The sequence below is a fragment of the Manacus candei genome, unplaced genomic scaffold, assembly GCF_025592945.1.
Source record: "Manacus candei isolate 608988 ecotype Guabito, Panama unplaced genomic scaffold, ASM2559294v1 h1tg000009l, whole genome shotgun sequence".
Classification (NCBI taxonomy): domain Eukaryota; kingdom Metazoa; phylum Chordata; class Aves; order Passeriformes; family Pipridae; genus Manacus; species Manacus candei.
In genome coordinates, this window is record NW_026138057.1 from 3,540,738 (window position 1) to 3,557,427 (window position 16,690).

A 16,690-nucleotide genomic window follows, 5' to 3' on the forward strand; every position below is an offset into this window, starting at 1 on the left:
GAGGCCAGAGTCGCTGGATTTTTTTTTCCCTGCAGGTTCAGGTGGAGGTGGAGCAGCGGGAGGGAGGGACGGCCAGCCCTTCCCACAGGCCTGGAGCCCAGGGATTGGGGCGGCGGCAGCACCCGGCTGAGGGCAGGGGCTGAACCAGGAGGAGAATTAGATAAATTATTAAAACAAAAGAAAAAGAGAAAACCCAAGCACTGATCTGGCCGGTCTGGTTGGCTTGAGCAGGAGGGGACAGGCAGGAAGCCTGAGGCCGAGGAAACTCTGAAGGTAAATGCAGCTCTGTTCCACTTCCCTTTCCACGCCAATGCCGCCTCGGACAGGGTCAGCAGGGTTTCAGCCTCGCCCCACGCCCTTGGGTTCTCCTTCACTCTCCTCTGGTTTTTCTCTGGCTCTCTATCCCGATTTCTGCTGCCCCACAACCCCCTGGCCACTGTGCCTCCCTGCCCGCCTCGCTTTCCCCATGGCTGAGCTCCAGGGAATGCTGCTCCCCAGCCAGCACCCCCTGCCCCATGGCATCCACCATCTGGGGTGTCCCCAACCCCAAGATGCGGGAAATGGGAGCTGCAGCTGCCCGTTAGCAGGTGCTCCTCCCTCCCTTGCACTCAGCAGCCCTGGCACCCACTCCCCTGTGGGCATCCAGCACTGTGTCACGAGCAGGGGGGGCTTTGGGACCTCCCCACACTCCCTGGCCAGGCTGAAGCTTGTTGGGGCTTCCTCATTCCAACCAGCTAAGGGAAATGATTTAGGAGTGACCCATCCAGGCTGGAGTGAGCAGAGCTGGAGCATCCTCCCAGGCAGAGACAGCCCCATACCACCCTGGTGATCATCTCCCATCCTTTCTGCATGTGAAATCCAGGTGGGCTGGCTCTCCTCCACCCCTTGCTCTTCCTTCCCTGGCCATGGAGAAGCCCAGTTAATCCTTTAGGTACAAATCATTTTGCTGCTGCTCAAGCTGGACGCGTAATGCGTGTCCCTCGCGTACCTTGACCCCCTGTTTTACCCCGGGCTGGTACTGGGCTGTGCCAGAGGGGAGCACACCGTGCCCCCATCCCTGCTCTGAGCTGAGCTGCACCACAGACCACCCCCTTCCCCTTCCACACCAGCAGACACAGCTTCTCCAGGCTGAGCCCAGCCCTGCTGCCACCCAAAATCAGGGTGCAGCCGAGGGTGCCAAAGCTCCAGGGAGAAGAGGCAGCTGGGAGAGGCTTTCCCCCCTCCTGACCCCCAGAGTTAGGCCGGGTGTTTACGATGGAAACACCAGCACCGTGATGTCCTTGAGACTCCCACCTCAGCCCTGGCACCCCCATCACCCACACCAGGGCTCCGTGGGTGTTTGGGGATGGCAGAGCCCGACCTTGCCAGGCTCTGCTCTGCCACCTGCTCCCGGTATCTGCCTCTTCCCACGGGGCCACGGTAGTGCCACCGCTGCCTATTGTGTGAGGGGGGGTCTCCGTGTGCCATCCCTGTGCTCCCCACTTTTGCCTGGCATGTCGTGCAGCTGTGCCAATCCCTGGCCACAGCCATGGGGTAGCAATGGGACACGCCAGGAACACGGCACCTGCTGGAGGAGCTCTCCTGCGTTTCCATAAACAAACTGTCCCGCTGTTAATTAGCGAGTTCAAGGGCATGTCAGGCTGGAGGCAGCTCTGCAGCTCATGGCGGGCTTGGCAAGCAGAGGGAGTCCTGCTGAGCCCTCCCAAGGCAGGGATTCCTGGGAAGGTGCTGCACACCCTCTGGCTGAGCTCGCTTCCCCTCCCTGGTCTTGGGTCTGAGCTGAAGCCGCATTCTTAACATCCCACAGCACCCGGTTGGTCATTAATCACCACCCGTAAATCCACTGTTGGGAAAGCCAGGCTAGGAGTCGGTGCAGGGAGGGCAGGTGACACAGTGGCCACCATGCCGTGGGTGGGACTTTGGCTTTACCACAGAGCATCACCCACCACCCCCAGACCGAACTGCTGCGGGCATGGCCGGGCACTCCCGGAGCAGGCAGCACTCACGGAGCCCTTCCTGGTCTCTCCCAGGCCCAGCCCGCCCTGTGGCAGAGGCAGGTGGACTTTGCCCCCCCGGAAGACGCTGCACACAGGGGTGCACGCAGGGCCCTTCAGGGATGCCGGCAGTGCCCGTCACCTGAGCACACCATGGCAGGTAGGTGAAATCCAAACTCTCACCTGCTCTCAGCTGGGAAGGGTCCCCGTGCAGGCACAGCTGGGGGTCCTGCTCTGGCTTCACCTCACAGGGTGGGAAAGGGTCCATCCCAGCCCCCCAAACCGGCTCAGCCTGTTGCTAACCAGCCCTGAGCGCTGCTTGCTGCCAGACCCCCACGGCAGAGCTTGTTTTTCCGGGATGGCTGTGACAGCAGGGAACTGGATCAGCTGTCCCATCCAAAGCCCCTCCCTGCTGTGCCCCCAGACCTCTGCAGTGTGCCCCCCGAGATCCTGGTCCCAGCTGCCAACGAGACGCTGGACCTGGCGCTGGGGAGCCAGGTCGTGCTGAACTGCACCGTGCGCTGGGCCGGGGCCGAGAGCTGCCGGCCCGTCCCTGCCTGGAGCAAGGATGGGCAGTGGCTGGGCAACGGGAGCAGCCAGGACACCTCCTGGTAAGGAGCCGGCCCTGGGGACATACATCCATTCTGGGGGGGGGGGGTTGTCACCACAGAGCCCAACCCATGGTGGCCCCATTTCCCCTCAGGTCTGCCCAAAACACCTCGGATCAGCTCCTGGCCACCGTCCTGCACCTCAACCTCACCCACGATGACGACTTTGGGGTGTTTGCCTGCTGGCTCAGCAATGCCACAGCCACCTTCACCCTGCAGCGAGCGGGTAGGGACAGGCTGGGGACAGGGAGGGGGCACCCCCATGGAGAGCCCGCATGCCATGGGGGATTGATGCGGGTAATAGGGGCACTGCTGCCTCTCCCGGGGTGCAAATCTTCACCAAACCCAGAAAACCCAGGCCAGGGCCACCGGCCACACTCACCGCGTCCTTCCCTGTCCTGGCAGAGACAGCGGGGCACGTGCCGGCGGTGCTGGCAGCCCTCCTGGTCCTGGCACTCCTGGTGCTCCTGGCTGTGCTCTACGTCCGGTGCCGCCTGAACGTGCTCCTCTGGTACCGGAACCGCTACGGCGAGCTGGAGATCAACGGTGAGCCGGAGGGAACAGCTCCCCTGGGAACAGGGGGCTCACAGACCCCTCCCTGTGACACCCCGTGGCTCTCCCCAGACGGGAAGCTGTACGACGCCTACGTCTCCCACGCCACCGCCCCCGACGACCGAAAGTTCGTCCACTTCATCGTGAAGCCGCAGCTGGAGAACCGCTACGGCTACAAGCTCTTCCTGGACGAGCAGAACATCCTGCCCAACTCAGGTAGGCACCAGCCCCCCACGGGGCTGGGCAGGGTGGTCACACGGGCGCCCAGGGGCTTGAGACCCCCTTGCCCACAGAGCCATCAGCCGACCTGATCATGAATGTCAGCCGGTGCCGGCGCCTCATCGTGGTCCTCTCCGTGGCGTACCTGGAGCAGGATTGGTGCAACAGCAGCTTCAGGTAGGAGCGGAGCAGCTCCCACGGGAGAGGAGAGGGGCTGGTGGGTCCCTCACCCCTCTGCCACATACCTGTCTCGCAGGGAAGGGCTCTGGAGGCTGCTGGAGCTTTCCAGGAAACCCATCTTCATCGTCTTCGAGAGCCAGTACCGGGAGATCACCCACCCTGCCATCACCCTGCTGAAGCAGCACCGGAGCACCGTGACCCTGCTGGTGTGGCGATCCGGCTCCATGGTGAGCTCCGAGCTGGATCCTGACCCACTGGCACTCCCCTTCCATCCCCAGCACCCCTCTTTTTGTCAGCCTCCTGTGTCAGCCTCCCTGCTGCCCTCTGGGGCTGCTCCGTGGTGAGAGCTGAGCAGGACGGATCCCAGCAGCACCCCACTTCCGTTCCCAGCTCCCCATTTTGTGTCAGCCTCCCTGCTGCCCTCTGGGGCTGCTCCCCAGGCTCCAATGCTAAAGAGCAGCTTGGGGCACTCGTCTTTTAGAGGCAATTTAAAAATGCAACCACAACAGCCCTGGATCTGGGTGCTTACCCCCAAACCCACACAGTCAGGGCCCTGTGAGGTTCCGGGGTCTCCCCAGCCCCAGCTCTCGGAGCAGAGTTTTGGCCCGTGGCTGCTCCGGCCATTTCAGGGCCAGGCTGGGAGCTGGAGCCCTGAGGAGTGTTCCAGCAGGTCAGGCAGGTTTCTCTGCCGGCGCGTGGGCACGATGCCACACTGGAGCACGGCCCTCACCTTGGCTGAGCTCCCACCACCAGGAAGAGAGAGCCGAGCCTGTGAAACCCTCCCCAGCACCGTGTGGGGCCAGGCTCGGCTTTGCCGTGGTCCCAGCGTGGCTCATCTACCCCCTGACCCTGCAGACCCCGTCGTCAGACTTCTGGAAGGAGCTGTGCCTGGCCCTGCCACGCAAGGTGTCCTTCCAGGGGAGCGTGGGGGACCCGCAGACCCAGCTGCAGGAGGACAAGGACCCCATGCTGATCCTACACAGTAGCTACCTGGACAGCACGGGAGACCTCGACCCAGATGGGGACCTTGGCACAGGTCCGTGTCTGCTGATGTTTCTCCTGGGGGGACAGATGTGTGCTGGAGGTCACCTCTGGGCTTTGCCACCCCTTCTTGTGGCAGCAGGATGGGTCCAGCTCCTTCTCCCTGCCACCTAAATCCATCTCCCTGCTCCTGCCAGGCCTCCGAGGGCGCATCTTCGGCAGCCCCCCGGCCCCCCGCCTGGGCGCTCCCAGCACTCCGGCTGTCAGTGGGACGGAGGACGTGCAGCTCCGGGACAGCCACAGGCCCGAGATCGACGTCTCGGACCTGGGATCGCGCAACTACGGCGCCCGCACGGATTTCTACTGCCTGGTGACAGAGGATGACATCTGAGCAGAGCCACAGGCCAGAGACACGGTGTTCCCTGTCCCTGCAGGGACACCCAGACCAGGTCATGGCAGAGGAGCCCGGGCATTATGATGGGACCAGAGCCACGGTTGCGGTGGGAGAGCAGGAGCTGGCTCTGCGGTGGAAAACCGTCCCTAGGAACGCCCTGCCCACAGTACCACCCCTGGGTGCTGTGCCCCGTCCCTCGCCGTGGGCGGCAGGGACATTCTTCCTGCGTGATGGACGAGCGCTGGGATGGGCGATGCCCTCCAAGGAGCAACTGTGCCCCAGCCCCAGGGAGTGCCAGGCGGGAGTGGCGGCGGCACCTCTGTCCCACGGGAACCCCGTGGCAATAAAAGGCTGCTGCACCCAGTGGGTCTGTCCACGGCACGGACAGGGGTGACACGAGGCGGGGGTTTCCCTACCACAGGCAGCAGGGTGGGCAGCTCTGTGCTGTGTCCCTCCCACACCAGTGTCCCTGTCACACTGACTCAGAGCCACACCAGGCACAGTGAGTGGGGTGGCACTGTAGGGTGAGCTCACCCCATGCTGGTTACCCCGAGGTGCTGTCCCCCCTCCCACGTGCCAGCAAAGCGCAGGGGCAGGTGGGCATCGTTCAAGGTCTTTATTTCAGGGGTACACAGGGCTCAGGGGGGTCGTACACGGAGAGCTGGGGAGGCATACACCCTGTGACCCCCAGCCGGGACCGCGCCGGGTGCTGCTCACCGAGGGGGCCACGCCAGCCCCGGATGCAACCCTTCTGACAGCACCACCCACTTCCCCAAACCCTCCCAGCCCTCTACCTACTCTACCTCGTTCCCCCCGGGGTGTGCTGTGCCCCCAGCCCCAAACCTGCCGGCAGCCCGAAGCCACCCCCCAGCCCACCCGCCTGGCCGAGCTTTGGACCTGCTGCCCCGCCTGTGCCCAGCACTGAGGCAGCCGGGGGCACTGGGGGCATCTCCCCACCCATGGGGCGACAACGCTCAGCAAACACGACCCGGCCGGCCCTGCCCGGATCCTGCTCCCGCCGTGCCAGCTGGGCCCAGCCCTGGCAGCAGCTGGGGAGGAGTGGCAGCAGCGGCTCTGCCACGCTGGGACAGTCCCCACGGGGTGACAGATGGGCTCCAGGGACACCCCTGGTTTCCTGCAGTGAGGGCACGGGCAGCCCCAGTCACACACATCCCTCTACCCGCCAGCACCGGCAAAGGGGGCACGCAGCACCACATCCCACTCCCTGCAGCCCCTGTGCCACCCTATTAACTGTGGGAAGCCACCTCAGAGCCCTCTAAGCCCCCCAAGCCATGCAAAGCCCCGTCCCCACCCAGCTGGGGCACAGCACACGTATTCCACAGCACATCCCACACTGGCGCGGGGCACCGACACCCACCCAGCTCAGGGAGCTGGGATGAAGCAGCCCCGAAAGCCCCCCTGACTCAGCGTTGCTCTACAGGAGCCTTCCCAAATCCCTGTGGTTCCTGCCCCTCTGTCAAGATGCGGGACAAGCCAAGTTTTGCAGCCAGCTGCCTGAGGGTGGGGAGGGTCCCCAGGGGGTGCTGTGAGGCAGACCCCCACTAACGGGGTCCCTGTGGGGCCCCACAGCAGAGCCAAAAGCAGCCTCTGGGTTTAAGGCTGGGCAGGAGGGAGGACACGTGTCCCTCAGCAGGGGAAGGGGACCCAGCAGAGGGGGAGGCGCACGGGATGTGGTGGGGACTAGGCTACAGAGGGGGGGTCTGATGGCGAGCAGCCTCCCCAGGGCATGGCCGGCAGCACGGAGCATCCCAGCAGGGCATTCCAGCTCCCAGGGTGTCCTCACAGGCTGAGGAAGTCCTCCTTCCGGTACCCCTTCTGCAAGGAGACAGACTCCCATCACATGGGGCAGTGGGAATGTGCACATGGACCCCTCTGCTCCAGCACCCACAGGCCACGCCGTCCCCACGCCATCAGCACAGGGACAATGCTCTGGGAAGTCCCCACCTCTCAGGAGGGCCAGGCATGGAGTGGGGACCCACCGTGTGCCGGGGAAGCACTGGGGTGGTGCAGCTCCCCAGGGTGAATCCCCTGGCCTTGATTCCCTCGGGATGCCCCCCCAGACTCCCCCCCCCGGATGCACGAGGCTCCAGAACGGGTACGTACCATCTTGAAGTCCCGGTGGAGCTTGGTGTACTGCCACATGTTTCCCAGGAGGCTGGCTGCGGCTCGGGAGGACTTCTCGTTGTCCGAGCTGGGACAGGGATAGGATGCAGTGAGTTTTGGGGACAGCTGAGCATGGGATGGTGCCCACCAGCCCAAGGAGACCACCCCAGAGGGGCCTGGAGGGACTGGGGGCTCAGCGCAGGTGGGGAGAGGCAGGAGGCAAAAGGCTGGAGCCCACCACAACGGGCAGGAGGGAGGAGAAGCATCCTGATGGGAGAATGTGGCTGCAGCAATGGTGGGGTGCCCTAAGAGGGTGGCCCAGGGATGGCAGGAGGCCACGAGGCCACTCTGAGCCGGTCTGGGGACTCCCAACACCAAAGGAAGGGAAGGGAGACTTGTCGTGACCCTCTTCCACCGCACTGGACCAGGGGAGGAAGCGAAGAGCAGGACGGGAGCCAGGTGGGAGCTGGGACAGCCAGGAGGACGGGGAGCATCCACCTGTCCCGTCGCTTCTTGATGAAGAAGAGCTTCCTGAGGCCGTCGAAGTAGACGATGTCACGGGCAGCCATGGGGCTCTCCACCACCAGGTTGTTGAGCACGGCGATGATGTTCACGATGACATCAGCGGGCGGTGCCTTGTCCCCCACGCTCCCAGGCAGCTTCTCGATCAGGTGGCTGACCACCTTGGTGGCTGCGGGCAAAGGGCACGTCAGGGCTGGTGGCCAGACCCAGGGGACACGCGGCAGCCCCCGGGCGGCAAGGAGGGGACAGAGGGTGGAGCCGTGTCTGGGAACAGGGGATGGACCAGCCCGCGTGCTCAGCTGTGAGCAGGGATGGAGCAGGCAGGACGGGGCTGGGACGTGGTTGGGGTTAACTGCAGACCGGGCCGAGGAGGAAAAGGTTGCAAGTCACCTGCTGGGCAACCCCCCGACCCCAGTCTCGCGTGCCCCCTGGCACTCACACATCTCATCCTTGTTTCGGGCGTGGCGGGACAGGTTGCGGATGAGCCCGGTCAGGGAGCGCAGCTGGTGGTGGTCGGCGGTGCGGACACGGTCCAGCACGGGGTTCAGGATGCGCTCCTGCTCCAGCGCCAGCCGGCTCAGCACTCCTGCCCACTGCCGAGGCAAACATACCTGCTTGGAGCCTCCCGCGGGCACCCACCGCTCCTCCTCCGCTTCCTTCTCCTCTCCCTCCTCCCCCTCTTCTCTTCCTCCTCCCCTTCCTCCTCCCGCTCCCCGGGGCCGGGTCGGGGTGACCCCTGCCCAGGTGATGACCCAGGAGAGGAGGTGCCTCCCCTTCCGGAGGTGTCCCCCATTCCCAGGCACAGTTGTGATGGCCACGCGGTGAGGACCACCAGGCTTGTCCCGGGGACCCCCGCGCCTCACCCTGCGGTCCCCGGCCGTGATGTTCTGCAGGGCGCCCGAGGCCGCCTCCGTCGTGTGCTTGTTGAGCTCGCAGCGCTGCAGCAGCCGGTTGTAGATGCCCACGATCTGCGGGTTCCAGAGCCACTCCATCCCCTTGGGGTCCTTGGAGACCTCCGTGAAGGTGACGATGTCCGCGTTCAGGTAGTGCTGTGGGACGGGGGCACCATTAGACTCTGGAGGTGGTCCCTCCGCAGTGTCCCTCCCTGCCGGTGTCCCCTCCTCCCTGCCTGGGCAGGGACCTGGCAGGTCACCCTGGCTGCGTCATGCCCCGTGGCATGGAAAAGCGGGGGTTCAGCACCCTGATTCACCCTCTGCTGAGCTCACCCGTGTGTCCCACCCACCCGAGGCTGGCGTCCACCTCCGCCCCAGCACCACCTCTGCTGCCAGCGCTTCCCAGCGCCAACCCCGCCCCGGTGACACGGCCACCAAATGCCCCCGCTGACCTCACGGGCTTTCTTGCTCTGGGGGCTGAAGCAGCCCACCAGCTCCCCCGTCACCGTGCCGCCGGCGCCCCTCCTGTGGCCCTCGAGGCGCTGGAGCGAGGACGGGGGCATCTCGTCGTACAGGCGGTAGGAGAGGTTGCGCAGGACACAGACCGCGTTCTCCACGCTCTGGGGGCGAGATGGGACATGATGGTGCCATCCTGTGCCACCTGCCAGGTTGTCCCCAGCAGGCACAGCCACCGGGGTGCGATCCCGGGGGGCTCCGTGCCCAGCCACGACACAGGCTGTGCCTGCTGTGCCCAGGGAGCCCGGATGGAGCCGGGCTGGTTCTCCCACCATCACATCTAAGATGTGCCTTTGCACCACGACAGCCACCAAGAGGGGGGAGCAGCACCTCAGCCCCCCCCTCCCCAGCACCCAGGACTCACCTTGTCCTCTGACTTCCCCACTTCCAGGGAGCTGTTCACATAGTGGATCATGGAGTCCACCAGCCCATGGCACTCTCGCATCTTCTGCCGGGTCTGTTGGCTGGCAGAGCTCAGGTTCCTGCAAGGGAATGGGGGTCCATCATGGAGAGAAAGGGATCCCCCACAGCCCCCTCCTGCCCCGGGCACCCCATGGAGGGGACAGCCGGTACCTCCCCATGCTGCTGACCAGACTTTGCCGGGGTACACAAGTGGGAGGGACCCCAGAAACAAGCCCTGCAGACACTACTCTTACATCTCTTCCTCAGCCCAAAACTTTGCCCCCAGTGGGAGCACCCAAAACAGGTACCTGAGGAAGCCTGTGGAGTTATAAAAGATCTCTGCCTCTGAGGGGTTCTGCTGGATGACACCCGAGCCCCCCAACCCAGAGAGGGGGACCAGGACCAGGTCCGTGAGCTGCTCCAGTGTGTCCCGCGCCAGGCGATCCTTCAGGTTGTCGCTGGAGGAGAGATTCCACAGGATCCCTGCACAGAGGGGGGGGATCCTGAGTTCCAGAATGGCTGCAAAGCACATCCACCCCAACTCACCTCCCTGAGGGGCGCTCGTACTGACCACCCACAGCCAGGAGCAGCCGTGGGGCAGGGCGTGTGACAAAGGACGCAGAGGGGTCACCCCCGTGCAGCATCATCCCAGCCCTGCTCACAGGGTGGGAGGGGGGAGTGCAGTGCCACCCCCGGGGGAGGGGACCCCCGCCCACCCCACCGTCGTCCCCAACCTGTGACGTTCTTGCGGAGCTCGTCGTCGGGCTCTCTCAGCGTGCGCATGAGCTCGTAGATGCCGTTCTCCTCCACCAGCGCCAGCTTGTTCTCGGTGTTGTCGTAGATGAGGTTGCGCATGGCGCCGGTGGCGTGGCGCTGCACCTCCTGGTTCGGGCTGTTGAACAGCTTCACCAGCTTGGGCATGGCCTGCAGGCTGCGGGCCTGGGGGACAGCCCAGGGGGTCAGACACGCCGCGCTCCCAGGGCTCCCTCCAGCCCTTCCTCCTCCCTGGGGCGCCCACCATGCTGGAGGGGCCAGGGCACCCCTTCTCCCACGGCTTGGGGGGCTCACCTGCTTCTTGGCGCTGCTGTCGCTGTAGCACTTGTGCTGCAGGTAGGCAGCGCCCAGCACCTGCAGGTTGGGGTCGCTGGCTATCAGGTACTTCACTGCCGAAGGCAGGTCAATGTCGTCAAACCTGGAAGCACAGCCAGGTGAGGGGAGCCCCAGCACCTCTGCACCCACCACATCCCCCTTCTCTGAGAGCCCCACCAAGCCATCTCCCTCTCCACCATGTCCCACGTCTCCTAAGAGCCTCCCAGCCCATCTCCTTCCCACTGCGCTCCAGGGCACAGGACTCCAGTCCCAGCAGGATGAGCACCTTCCTTTCCCTGTGTCTCAGGATGTGTCCGGGAAGGAGCCAAGGCCGCAGGCAGGACACACTCAGAGGTCAGCCTGTGCCACAGAACCAAGCTGTGCCCACCATCCCACCCCTTCTCCCGCGTGCCTTGTGCCTGGTGGGAGCTGGAGGGGTTCACCCTCATGGGTGAACCTCATAAGCGTCCCCGTGGCACTCACCCCCCGGCATGGTGCCCGAGCAGCGTCCCGTGCCCGTTGTACATCTCCATGGCGCGCGGCTCCGGGAGGTGGTGGCCGGACTCAGCCAGGCTGCGCACGGAGGGGGCGCGGGAGCCGTGCTCCCCCAGCCCCAGGAAGGCGCCCGTGCCGCCCGCGGACACTCCGCCGAAGGAGCCGGCGCTCAGCCGCGAGCGGTTGTTGCTCTGGAAGCGCTGGAGCGTCCGCATGGCGGGCGCGCGGATGGTGCGGCTCGGCGGCCCCTCGGCCCCCTCCAGCCACTCGCAGCCGGCCTTGGCGGCCGTGCCGGCGCTCAGCTGCCGCTCGAAGGCGAAGGAGCGGGCGAAGCCGCCGCCGCCGCCCTGGCTCTTGTAGAACGGGCGGTGCCCCGGCGCGTCCAGCTGCTCCGAGAGGACGCTGTAGCGGTCGTCGACGAGGCCGGGGGGCTGCAGGGGCCCATCCGCCAGGCGCAGGGAGCGCAGCGACAGCGTGTCGAAGTTCTGCCGGCTGCGGTAGGTGCGCTCGTGGAAGGAGCTGGGCCGCGGCGAGGTGTTGGCCGCCTGCGAGGCCGCGTAGCCGGCGCCGTATCCCCGGGCCTTGGCCAGGCCCCCGTTGCTGATGGTGGCCACGCGCTTGTGCGGGGTGAGGTCCACGGCCGAGCGGGAGGACCAGCCGCTGCCCCGCAGGGTGCCGAAATCCTTCTTGGCCAGCGGCTGGTACAGCTGGGGGGGAAAGCAAGGGCTTAGGAAGGGCAAGAGTCCATCCCTCCATGCCCACTGCGGGAGAGGAAAGGATGGAGCCCAGAGCCCTCCTCTTGGCACAGCCGAAGCTACAGCGGAGGCTGGGTCTCTGCCAGCATCCCCAGCCAGCACAGTGATGGGCACCAGTGCGGGGCGGGGGATAAACCCCCCAGTACATACCGAGGCTTTGGGGTCCACACCATTGCTCTGGGAGCGGGAGCTGAAGGAGGAGTGCAGGGTCGTGCCATACTGACCACCTGAGGGACAGCGACAGAGGGGTCAGTGCAAGCATGGAGGGGTAAAAGGGAGTCCTAGGGATCAAAGACCCCTCCCCAGCTCATCCCAGGGGAACCTGCTGTGGGAGCCGTGGCAGTGCCAGTGGCTCTGGGGGGATGAAGGGGTAGGAGGAGGCTGCCTTCACCTGCCCGCTGGCCATGGGGAGCAGAAGTGGCCTCCCCACCCTGCATCGTGCCCTGACGGCGAGGGCACTAATTGCCACCTTGGCGGGGACGCGGCGGCTCAGCCCAGTCCCCTCTGCCACAGCCGGATCAGCAGCACAGGCAACCCCCAAAGACAGTCCTGGCTTCTCCTGGGATGGGACCCTGATGGGGTCTGGACACCCCACTGGGCCCACGGGCACCTCACACTGCCCATCTGCTGTGCCAGCGCCCCAGGGCTGCCGGCAGGACAGGACGGGGACACCGCCAGCCCCTGCGGTGCCGGGAGCATGACTCACGCCTGCACCTCGGGCAGCCCTCAGGGGGCCAAGGGGGGTCTGTCCCCACCGCCAGGGTACCCCAGCGCAGGGCTGGGGGGCTCGGGGATCCTGCGCAGTGCCGGGCGAGGCGGCAGGGCGGAGGCTGCCGGCGCAGACGTTAAATGGAGGAGCTGGAGCCTGGCCAGTGGTGCCGCTGAGGGCCGGGGGGGGCTCTGCCAGGGCGGGAAAAACCATCCCCCTCCCAGCCACGTGAGGCATGGGACCCCCCCCCAGTGCAAATCCCTCCTGGGGCAGGTGGGGGAACTGAGGCAGGACCCCGAGTGTGGCGAAACCAGGCCACGCTGGGGGCCGTGCTACCCCTGTCCCGGTGCTGGGGGTGCGCGGGAGTGTTTGGGGGGCTCGGCCAGGGTGGGGGACACCCCCAAACCCCCAGCCAGGGGTGTGGCCGGATCCCAGTGCCACCCAAGGGGCTCCCACCGCGAGTGCCCCGGGGGGTCCCGCCTGGTCTCCCACCTCTGCTGCTGTCGGCGATGTCCTCGGGGCGGGTGGGCGCCGCGTTCCCCCGCAGCATCATGCGGATGCGGACCTGCTCCTGGACGCGGGCGCTGCGCAGCCTCTGGGTCTCGGCCGCCTCCCGGCCACGCTCGTCCAGCTGCCGGTCCGAGGGCAAGGCCAGGGAGCAGACGCCGGCCTCGGGCTGCAGGGCCGACAGCAGGAAGGCGTTAGTCTCCTGCATGGCGGCGGCGCGGGGGGCCCCGGCCAGCCCGGCCGCCCTGCGCAGGTGAGCGGCGGCTCAGCGCTCCCCAGCCCTAGGGAGGCTCCGTCCCGGCCCGTCCGGCCCGCCCCGCTGCCACGCCTCGCCGCCGCCGGCGGGAAGGAGGGGGCCCCACCGGGGCCACCGGCACCATCGTCAGCAGCACCACCGGCACCGCCGCAGGTGGAGGAGCCCAGGGGCGACCTTGTGGGGACGAGGGCGTGAGAGAGGCGGGTGGTCCAGGGGTCTGGGGGGAGGTCATACTTTGGGAAAAGCCAGGATCCCCTCGGGTAGCTGTCTCCTTTACCTCCTAGGAGAGCCCTGGACCCCCCAGCAGCCCCCCATGTTGATCCCCAGAGATCCACGTGGCCCTGACACTGAGTACCAGACCCCCACACTGTCCCTCCAACGAGCCCTGGAGTTTCACATGGTCTCCTAGAAGAGCCCCAGACAACATTCCCATTAACGCCCAGAGACTCACATAGCCCTGACACTGAGCTCCAGACCCCTACATTGTCCCTCCAGTGAGCTCGAGAGCCCCAGGGAACCTCCTAGGAGAGCCCTGGACCCCCATATGACCTCTCTGTAGAGCTCTGGACCTCTGCATTGTCCCTCCAACGAGCCCCAGACCTCCATATGGCCTTCCAGGAGACCCCTGCACTCCCAGGAAGCTCCACAGCCAGCCCCACACCTCCCACATTACCCATCACTTAACCCCAGTTATCCTCCCCAGGCACCCCCAGACTCCTGAGCCACTTTCCAGGGTCACCGTGAACCCCTCGGCAGCCCCACAAGGACCCCAAGCCCCCGGGTGCCCCTTGGGTACTGGGGGCCAGCCCGGAGCAGGGTCTCCCTGCAGTAATTCCTGGCCGGGCCCTCCCTGCTTTGCTTTTCAAATCAGCCGGGGAATTAAAAAACAACAATAATAAAAAAGGGGTGGCTGGGCGCCGCGGGCCCGCGGTGACGAACGCGGTGACTCAGCCCCTGCTGCCACCACAGGTACTAATTAGCCTCACCCCACCTGCCGAGCCCGGCACGGCCGGACTGGGGGCCACCGCGTTCCCCCATAGCCCAGCGTGCTCAGGATCAGCTCCCAAAATCCCCCCCTCCCGCAGTGACAGGTCACGCCGCCCTCCCGCCGCAGCCCCAGCTCTCTGACCGAGCTGCTCATCCCTGCCCTGAGTTGCGGCCGTTCTCAGCCACGGCCGGGCAGCGGCTCTGGCCCTGCTCGGGGACACGGTGGCTCGTCCCCGGCCGGGCTGGGCGGTTTGGGGCGAGCGTGGCCACGCGGGCCCGGCTGCACAGCCAGCCCTGGCTCAGCGCTTGGCGTCACCGCGTTCCGGGCTGGGCCGGCTTTACAACACCCGGCGGATGACACCAGGTTTGCGCTTCGGTCGGGGGTGAAAAGGGCGGCTCGTCCCCGAGGAATGTGCCGCCGTCAGCAGGAGCCGAGGCTGGGGCGGGGTGGCAAGAGCTGCGGGCCAGCGTTTTGGGGTGACAGTCCCCTGGTGGCCTGCCCAAAACCCTCTCAGTGCCACCGTCGTGCCAGGGACCCACCTCCCCGTCTGCGGGGGGGCTCCAGCCTCGCGGGTTTGTGCGGGCCCCCCTTCGCTCAGGGCTGACGCTTTTGGGGTACAGCACGCAGGAAGAACCCCGAGGCTCCCCCCTCTTCTCCCACCTCGGCACCGCCCCACGGGCGCACCGGGTTTGGCAGAGCTCGGCGGGCGCTCCCAGCGCTCCGAGCCCGGATGAATCACGGGTTCCCCCCGCAGCGGGCGGGGAGGGGGCGGGTCGCTCCCTCTGCAAGCCAACGCTTGCCCGCCCTCCCCGTGCCAGGATCCCGGGAGATCGGGGCCATCCCGGGAACCCCCCAGCCCCAGGGGACAAAGGGGCTTCAGGGACACCCACAAGCCCACTGGCAGCCCCGCTCTCCCCGGCTCTACCTCCCGACGGTACCCTGCAGCTTCCAGGTGGAAACTGGGGGTCGCGGGGGGTTTGGGGCAGGTTTGGAGCCGGAACGGGCAGCGCTCGCCTCGTCAAGCGGCTCCCTAATTGGGGAAGGGTCGAACGGGACGGGGATGCACCAAGGGACTTAAAAACAGCAAATGGGCACAAAACAAACAAACAAAACGCAACCAACCAACAACAAAAAATCCCCCAAACCAAAAAAACCATAACAAAACCCACCAAAAAACAACACAAGACATTCAGAGCTAAACCGAGGGATTCCCGAGAGGATCCAACCGCAGCCAGAGGGATACAGAGTTAAACCCAATCGGGGCGTCCTTGAGGCTGTTGCTGACCCTCCCTCAGCCTGGAGGCACCTCTGTCACTCCCTCGTGGGGTGACAAAGCCACGTTCCCAGGGAGACCCAGCTCCTGGGAGTGCCACATCCTCTTCCACTCCCCCCTGCCCCCCGAGCGCCCATCCCCACGCCCGGGTCCCCCAGGGCTGGCCGTGCCCACCAGTGCCATCGGCATTTGGGCAGGGAGTGGCCGGCGTGGCTCATACGCAGCCCGGCCACCGCACGCACGTGCCAGGAGCCACACCAGGGACACCGAGGCACGAGGAGGGAGGGAAAAGCCTCCTGGCCACAGCTGGACAGAGTCTGGCAGCCGCCGGACCCAGCAGCTGGAGCCCCAGACCCCTGGCACCGGTGGGTGGGGATGGGTGGCAAGGGTGGGTGGCACCGGCTCTCCCCGGGTACCCGCGGTGGGGACGGCCACTGCGATGGCCACGCGACCGACTGGCACGTACCTGGCTGGGCGGCCCCGAGGGGCCGTTGCCCTGCAGCATCCTCCCGGCAGGCAGGTGCACCCCTGGGTGCTGCAGAGGGGTGCGGGTGGGCGCCGGCGTCTGCGGCGGGCGTGGGGTGCGCGGGGCCCGCCCCGCACCTCGCCCAACCAGTCTCCTCACCGAGGTTTTGCATGGAACCTGCTCGCCTCCCCACCGAGGCTGGGCTTTCCGGGCTCGCCGTGGCTCCTCAGAACCGCTGGCACAGCAGGAGTGCGGGTGGAGGGTCCGGGGGTCCTGGCCCCGCCAGTGCAGCCGCGTCTCAGCCGCGTTCACGGTGCTGTAAAGAGCCCCTGTGGATCCCCACCACCACCATGGCCGTGATTCAACATGTCCTTCTCACCTCATCCCCGTGAATCCCCAGCACGGGCCACCCCTTGGTGCAACAGGGAGGGATCGGGGGTGCCGGAGGGAGAAGATGGAGGGGAGGTAGAGCTTGGGGGGCACACAGATTTTTTGGGATGCAGGGGGGCTCCCCCAGATTCGCAGGGAGCGTGTTTGTGTGCGTGGGATGGAGCAGGAGCCCTTTGAAGCCAGATAAGCTGAGAGGGAGCGTTTGAAACGGGCCAAACCAGTTTGGGGGCCACCACTTACCCCAGCACCGTGGCACAGGTCCCCCCACCACACCCCACACTTGCTGGGGGCTGCCGAAAGGGGACCCCTGGCAGTGCCTGGCCCAGGGCTGGAGGCTGCCAGGACCCTCCACAAAGCCACTGCTGTCATGTGTAGCC

The 16,690-nt window shown here is 66.2% G+C and overlaps 2 protein-coding genes across 3 annotated transcripts; one reads left to right on the top strand and one right to left on the bottom strand.

The window, feature by feature from the left end:
- Window positions 1–96: 96 nt before the first annotated feature.
- Window positions 97–5,386, top strand: SIGIRR (single Ig and TIR domain containing). The gene is made up of 10 exons (XM_051777073.1): window positions 97–273; window positions 2,031–2,154; window positions 2,419–2,605; window positions 2,698–2,828; window positions 3,008–3,148; window positions 3,227–3,370; window positions 3,448–3,550; window positions 3,630–3,780; window positions 4,409–4,589; window positions 4,732–5,386. Exons 2-10 carry the CDS (start codon window positions 2,148–2,150, stop codon window positions 4,923–4,925), a joined length of 1,239 nt encoding a protein of 412 aa, XP_051633033.1. The 5' UTR covers window positions 97–273; window positions 2,031–2,147; the 3' UTR covers window positions 4,926–5,386.
- Window positions 5,387–5,530: 144 nt separating this feature from the next.
- PKP3 (plakophilin 3) lies at window positions 5,531–15,994 on the bottom strand. 2 transcript variants are annotated; one of them, XM_051776963.1, is made up of 14 exons: window positions 15,924–15,994; window positions 12,926–13,109; window positions 11,875–11,951; window positions 10,958–11,676; window positions 10,454–10,577; window positions 10,120–10,324; window positions 9,694–9,868; window positions 9,348–9,465; window positions 8,920–9,087; window positions 8,438–8,623; window positions 8,014–8,167; window positions 7,551–7,743; window positions 7,053–7,140; window positions 5,531–6,764 (listed from the first exon to the last, which is right to left on the bottom strand). In XM_051776963.1, exons 1-14 carry the CDS (start codon window positions 15,960–15,962, stop codon window positions 6,729–6,731), a joined length of 2,466 nt encoding a protein of 821 aa, XP_051632923.1. In that variant the 5' UTR covers window positions 15,963–15,994; the 3' UTR covers window positions 5,531–6,728. The 2 variants fall into 2 exon arrangements, with proteins under 2 accessions (XP_051632923.1, XP_051632924.1); XM_051776964.1 differs by lacking the exon at window positions 15,924–15,994 and adding an exon at window positions 14,326–14,488.
- Between the last annotated feature and the right edge of the window lie 696 nt (window positions 15,995–16,690).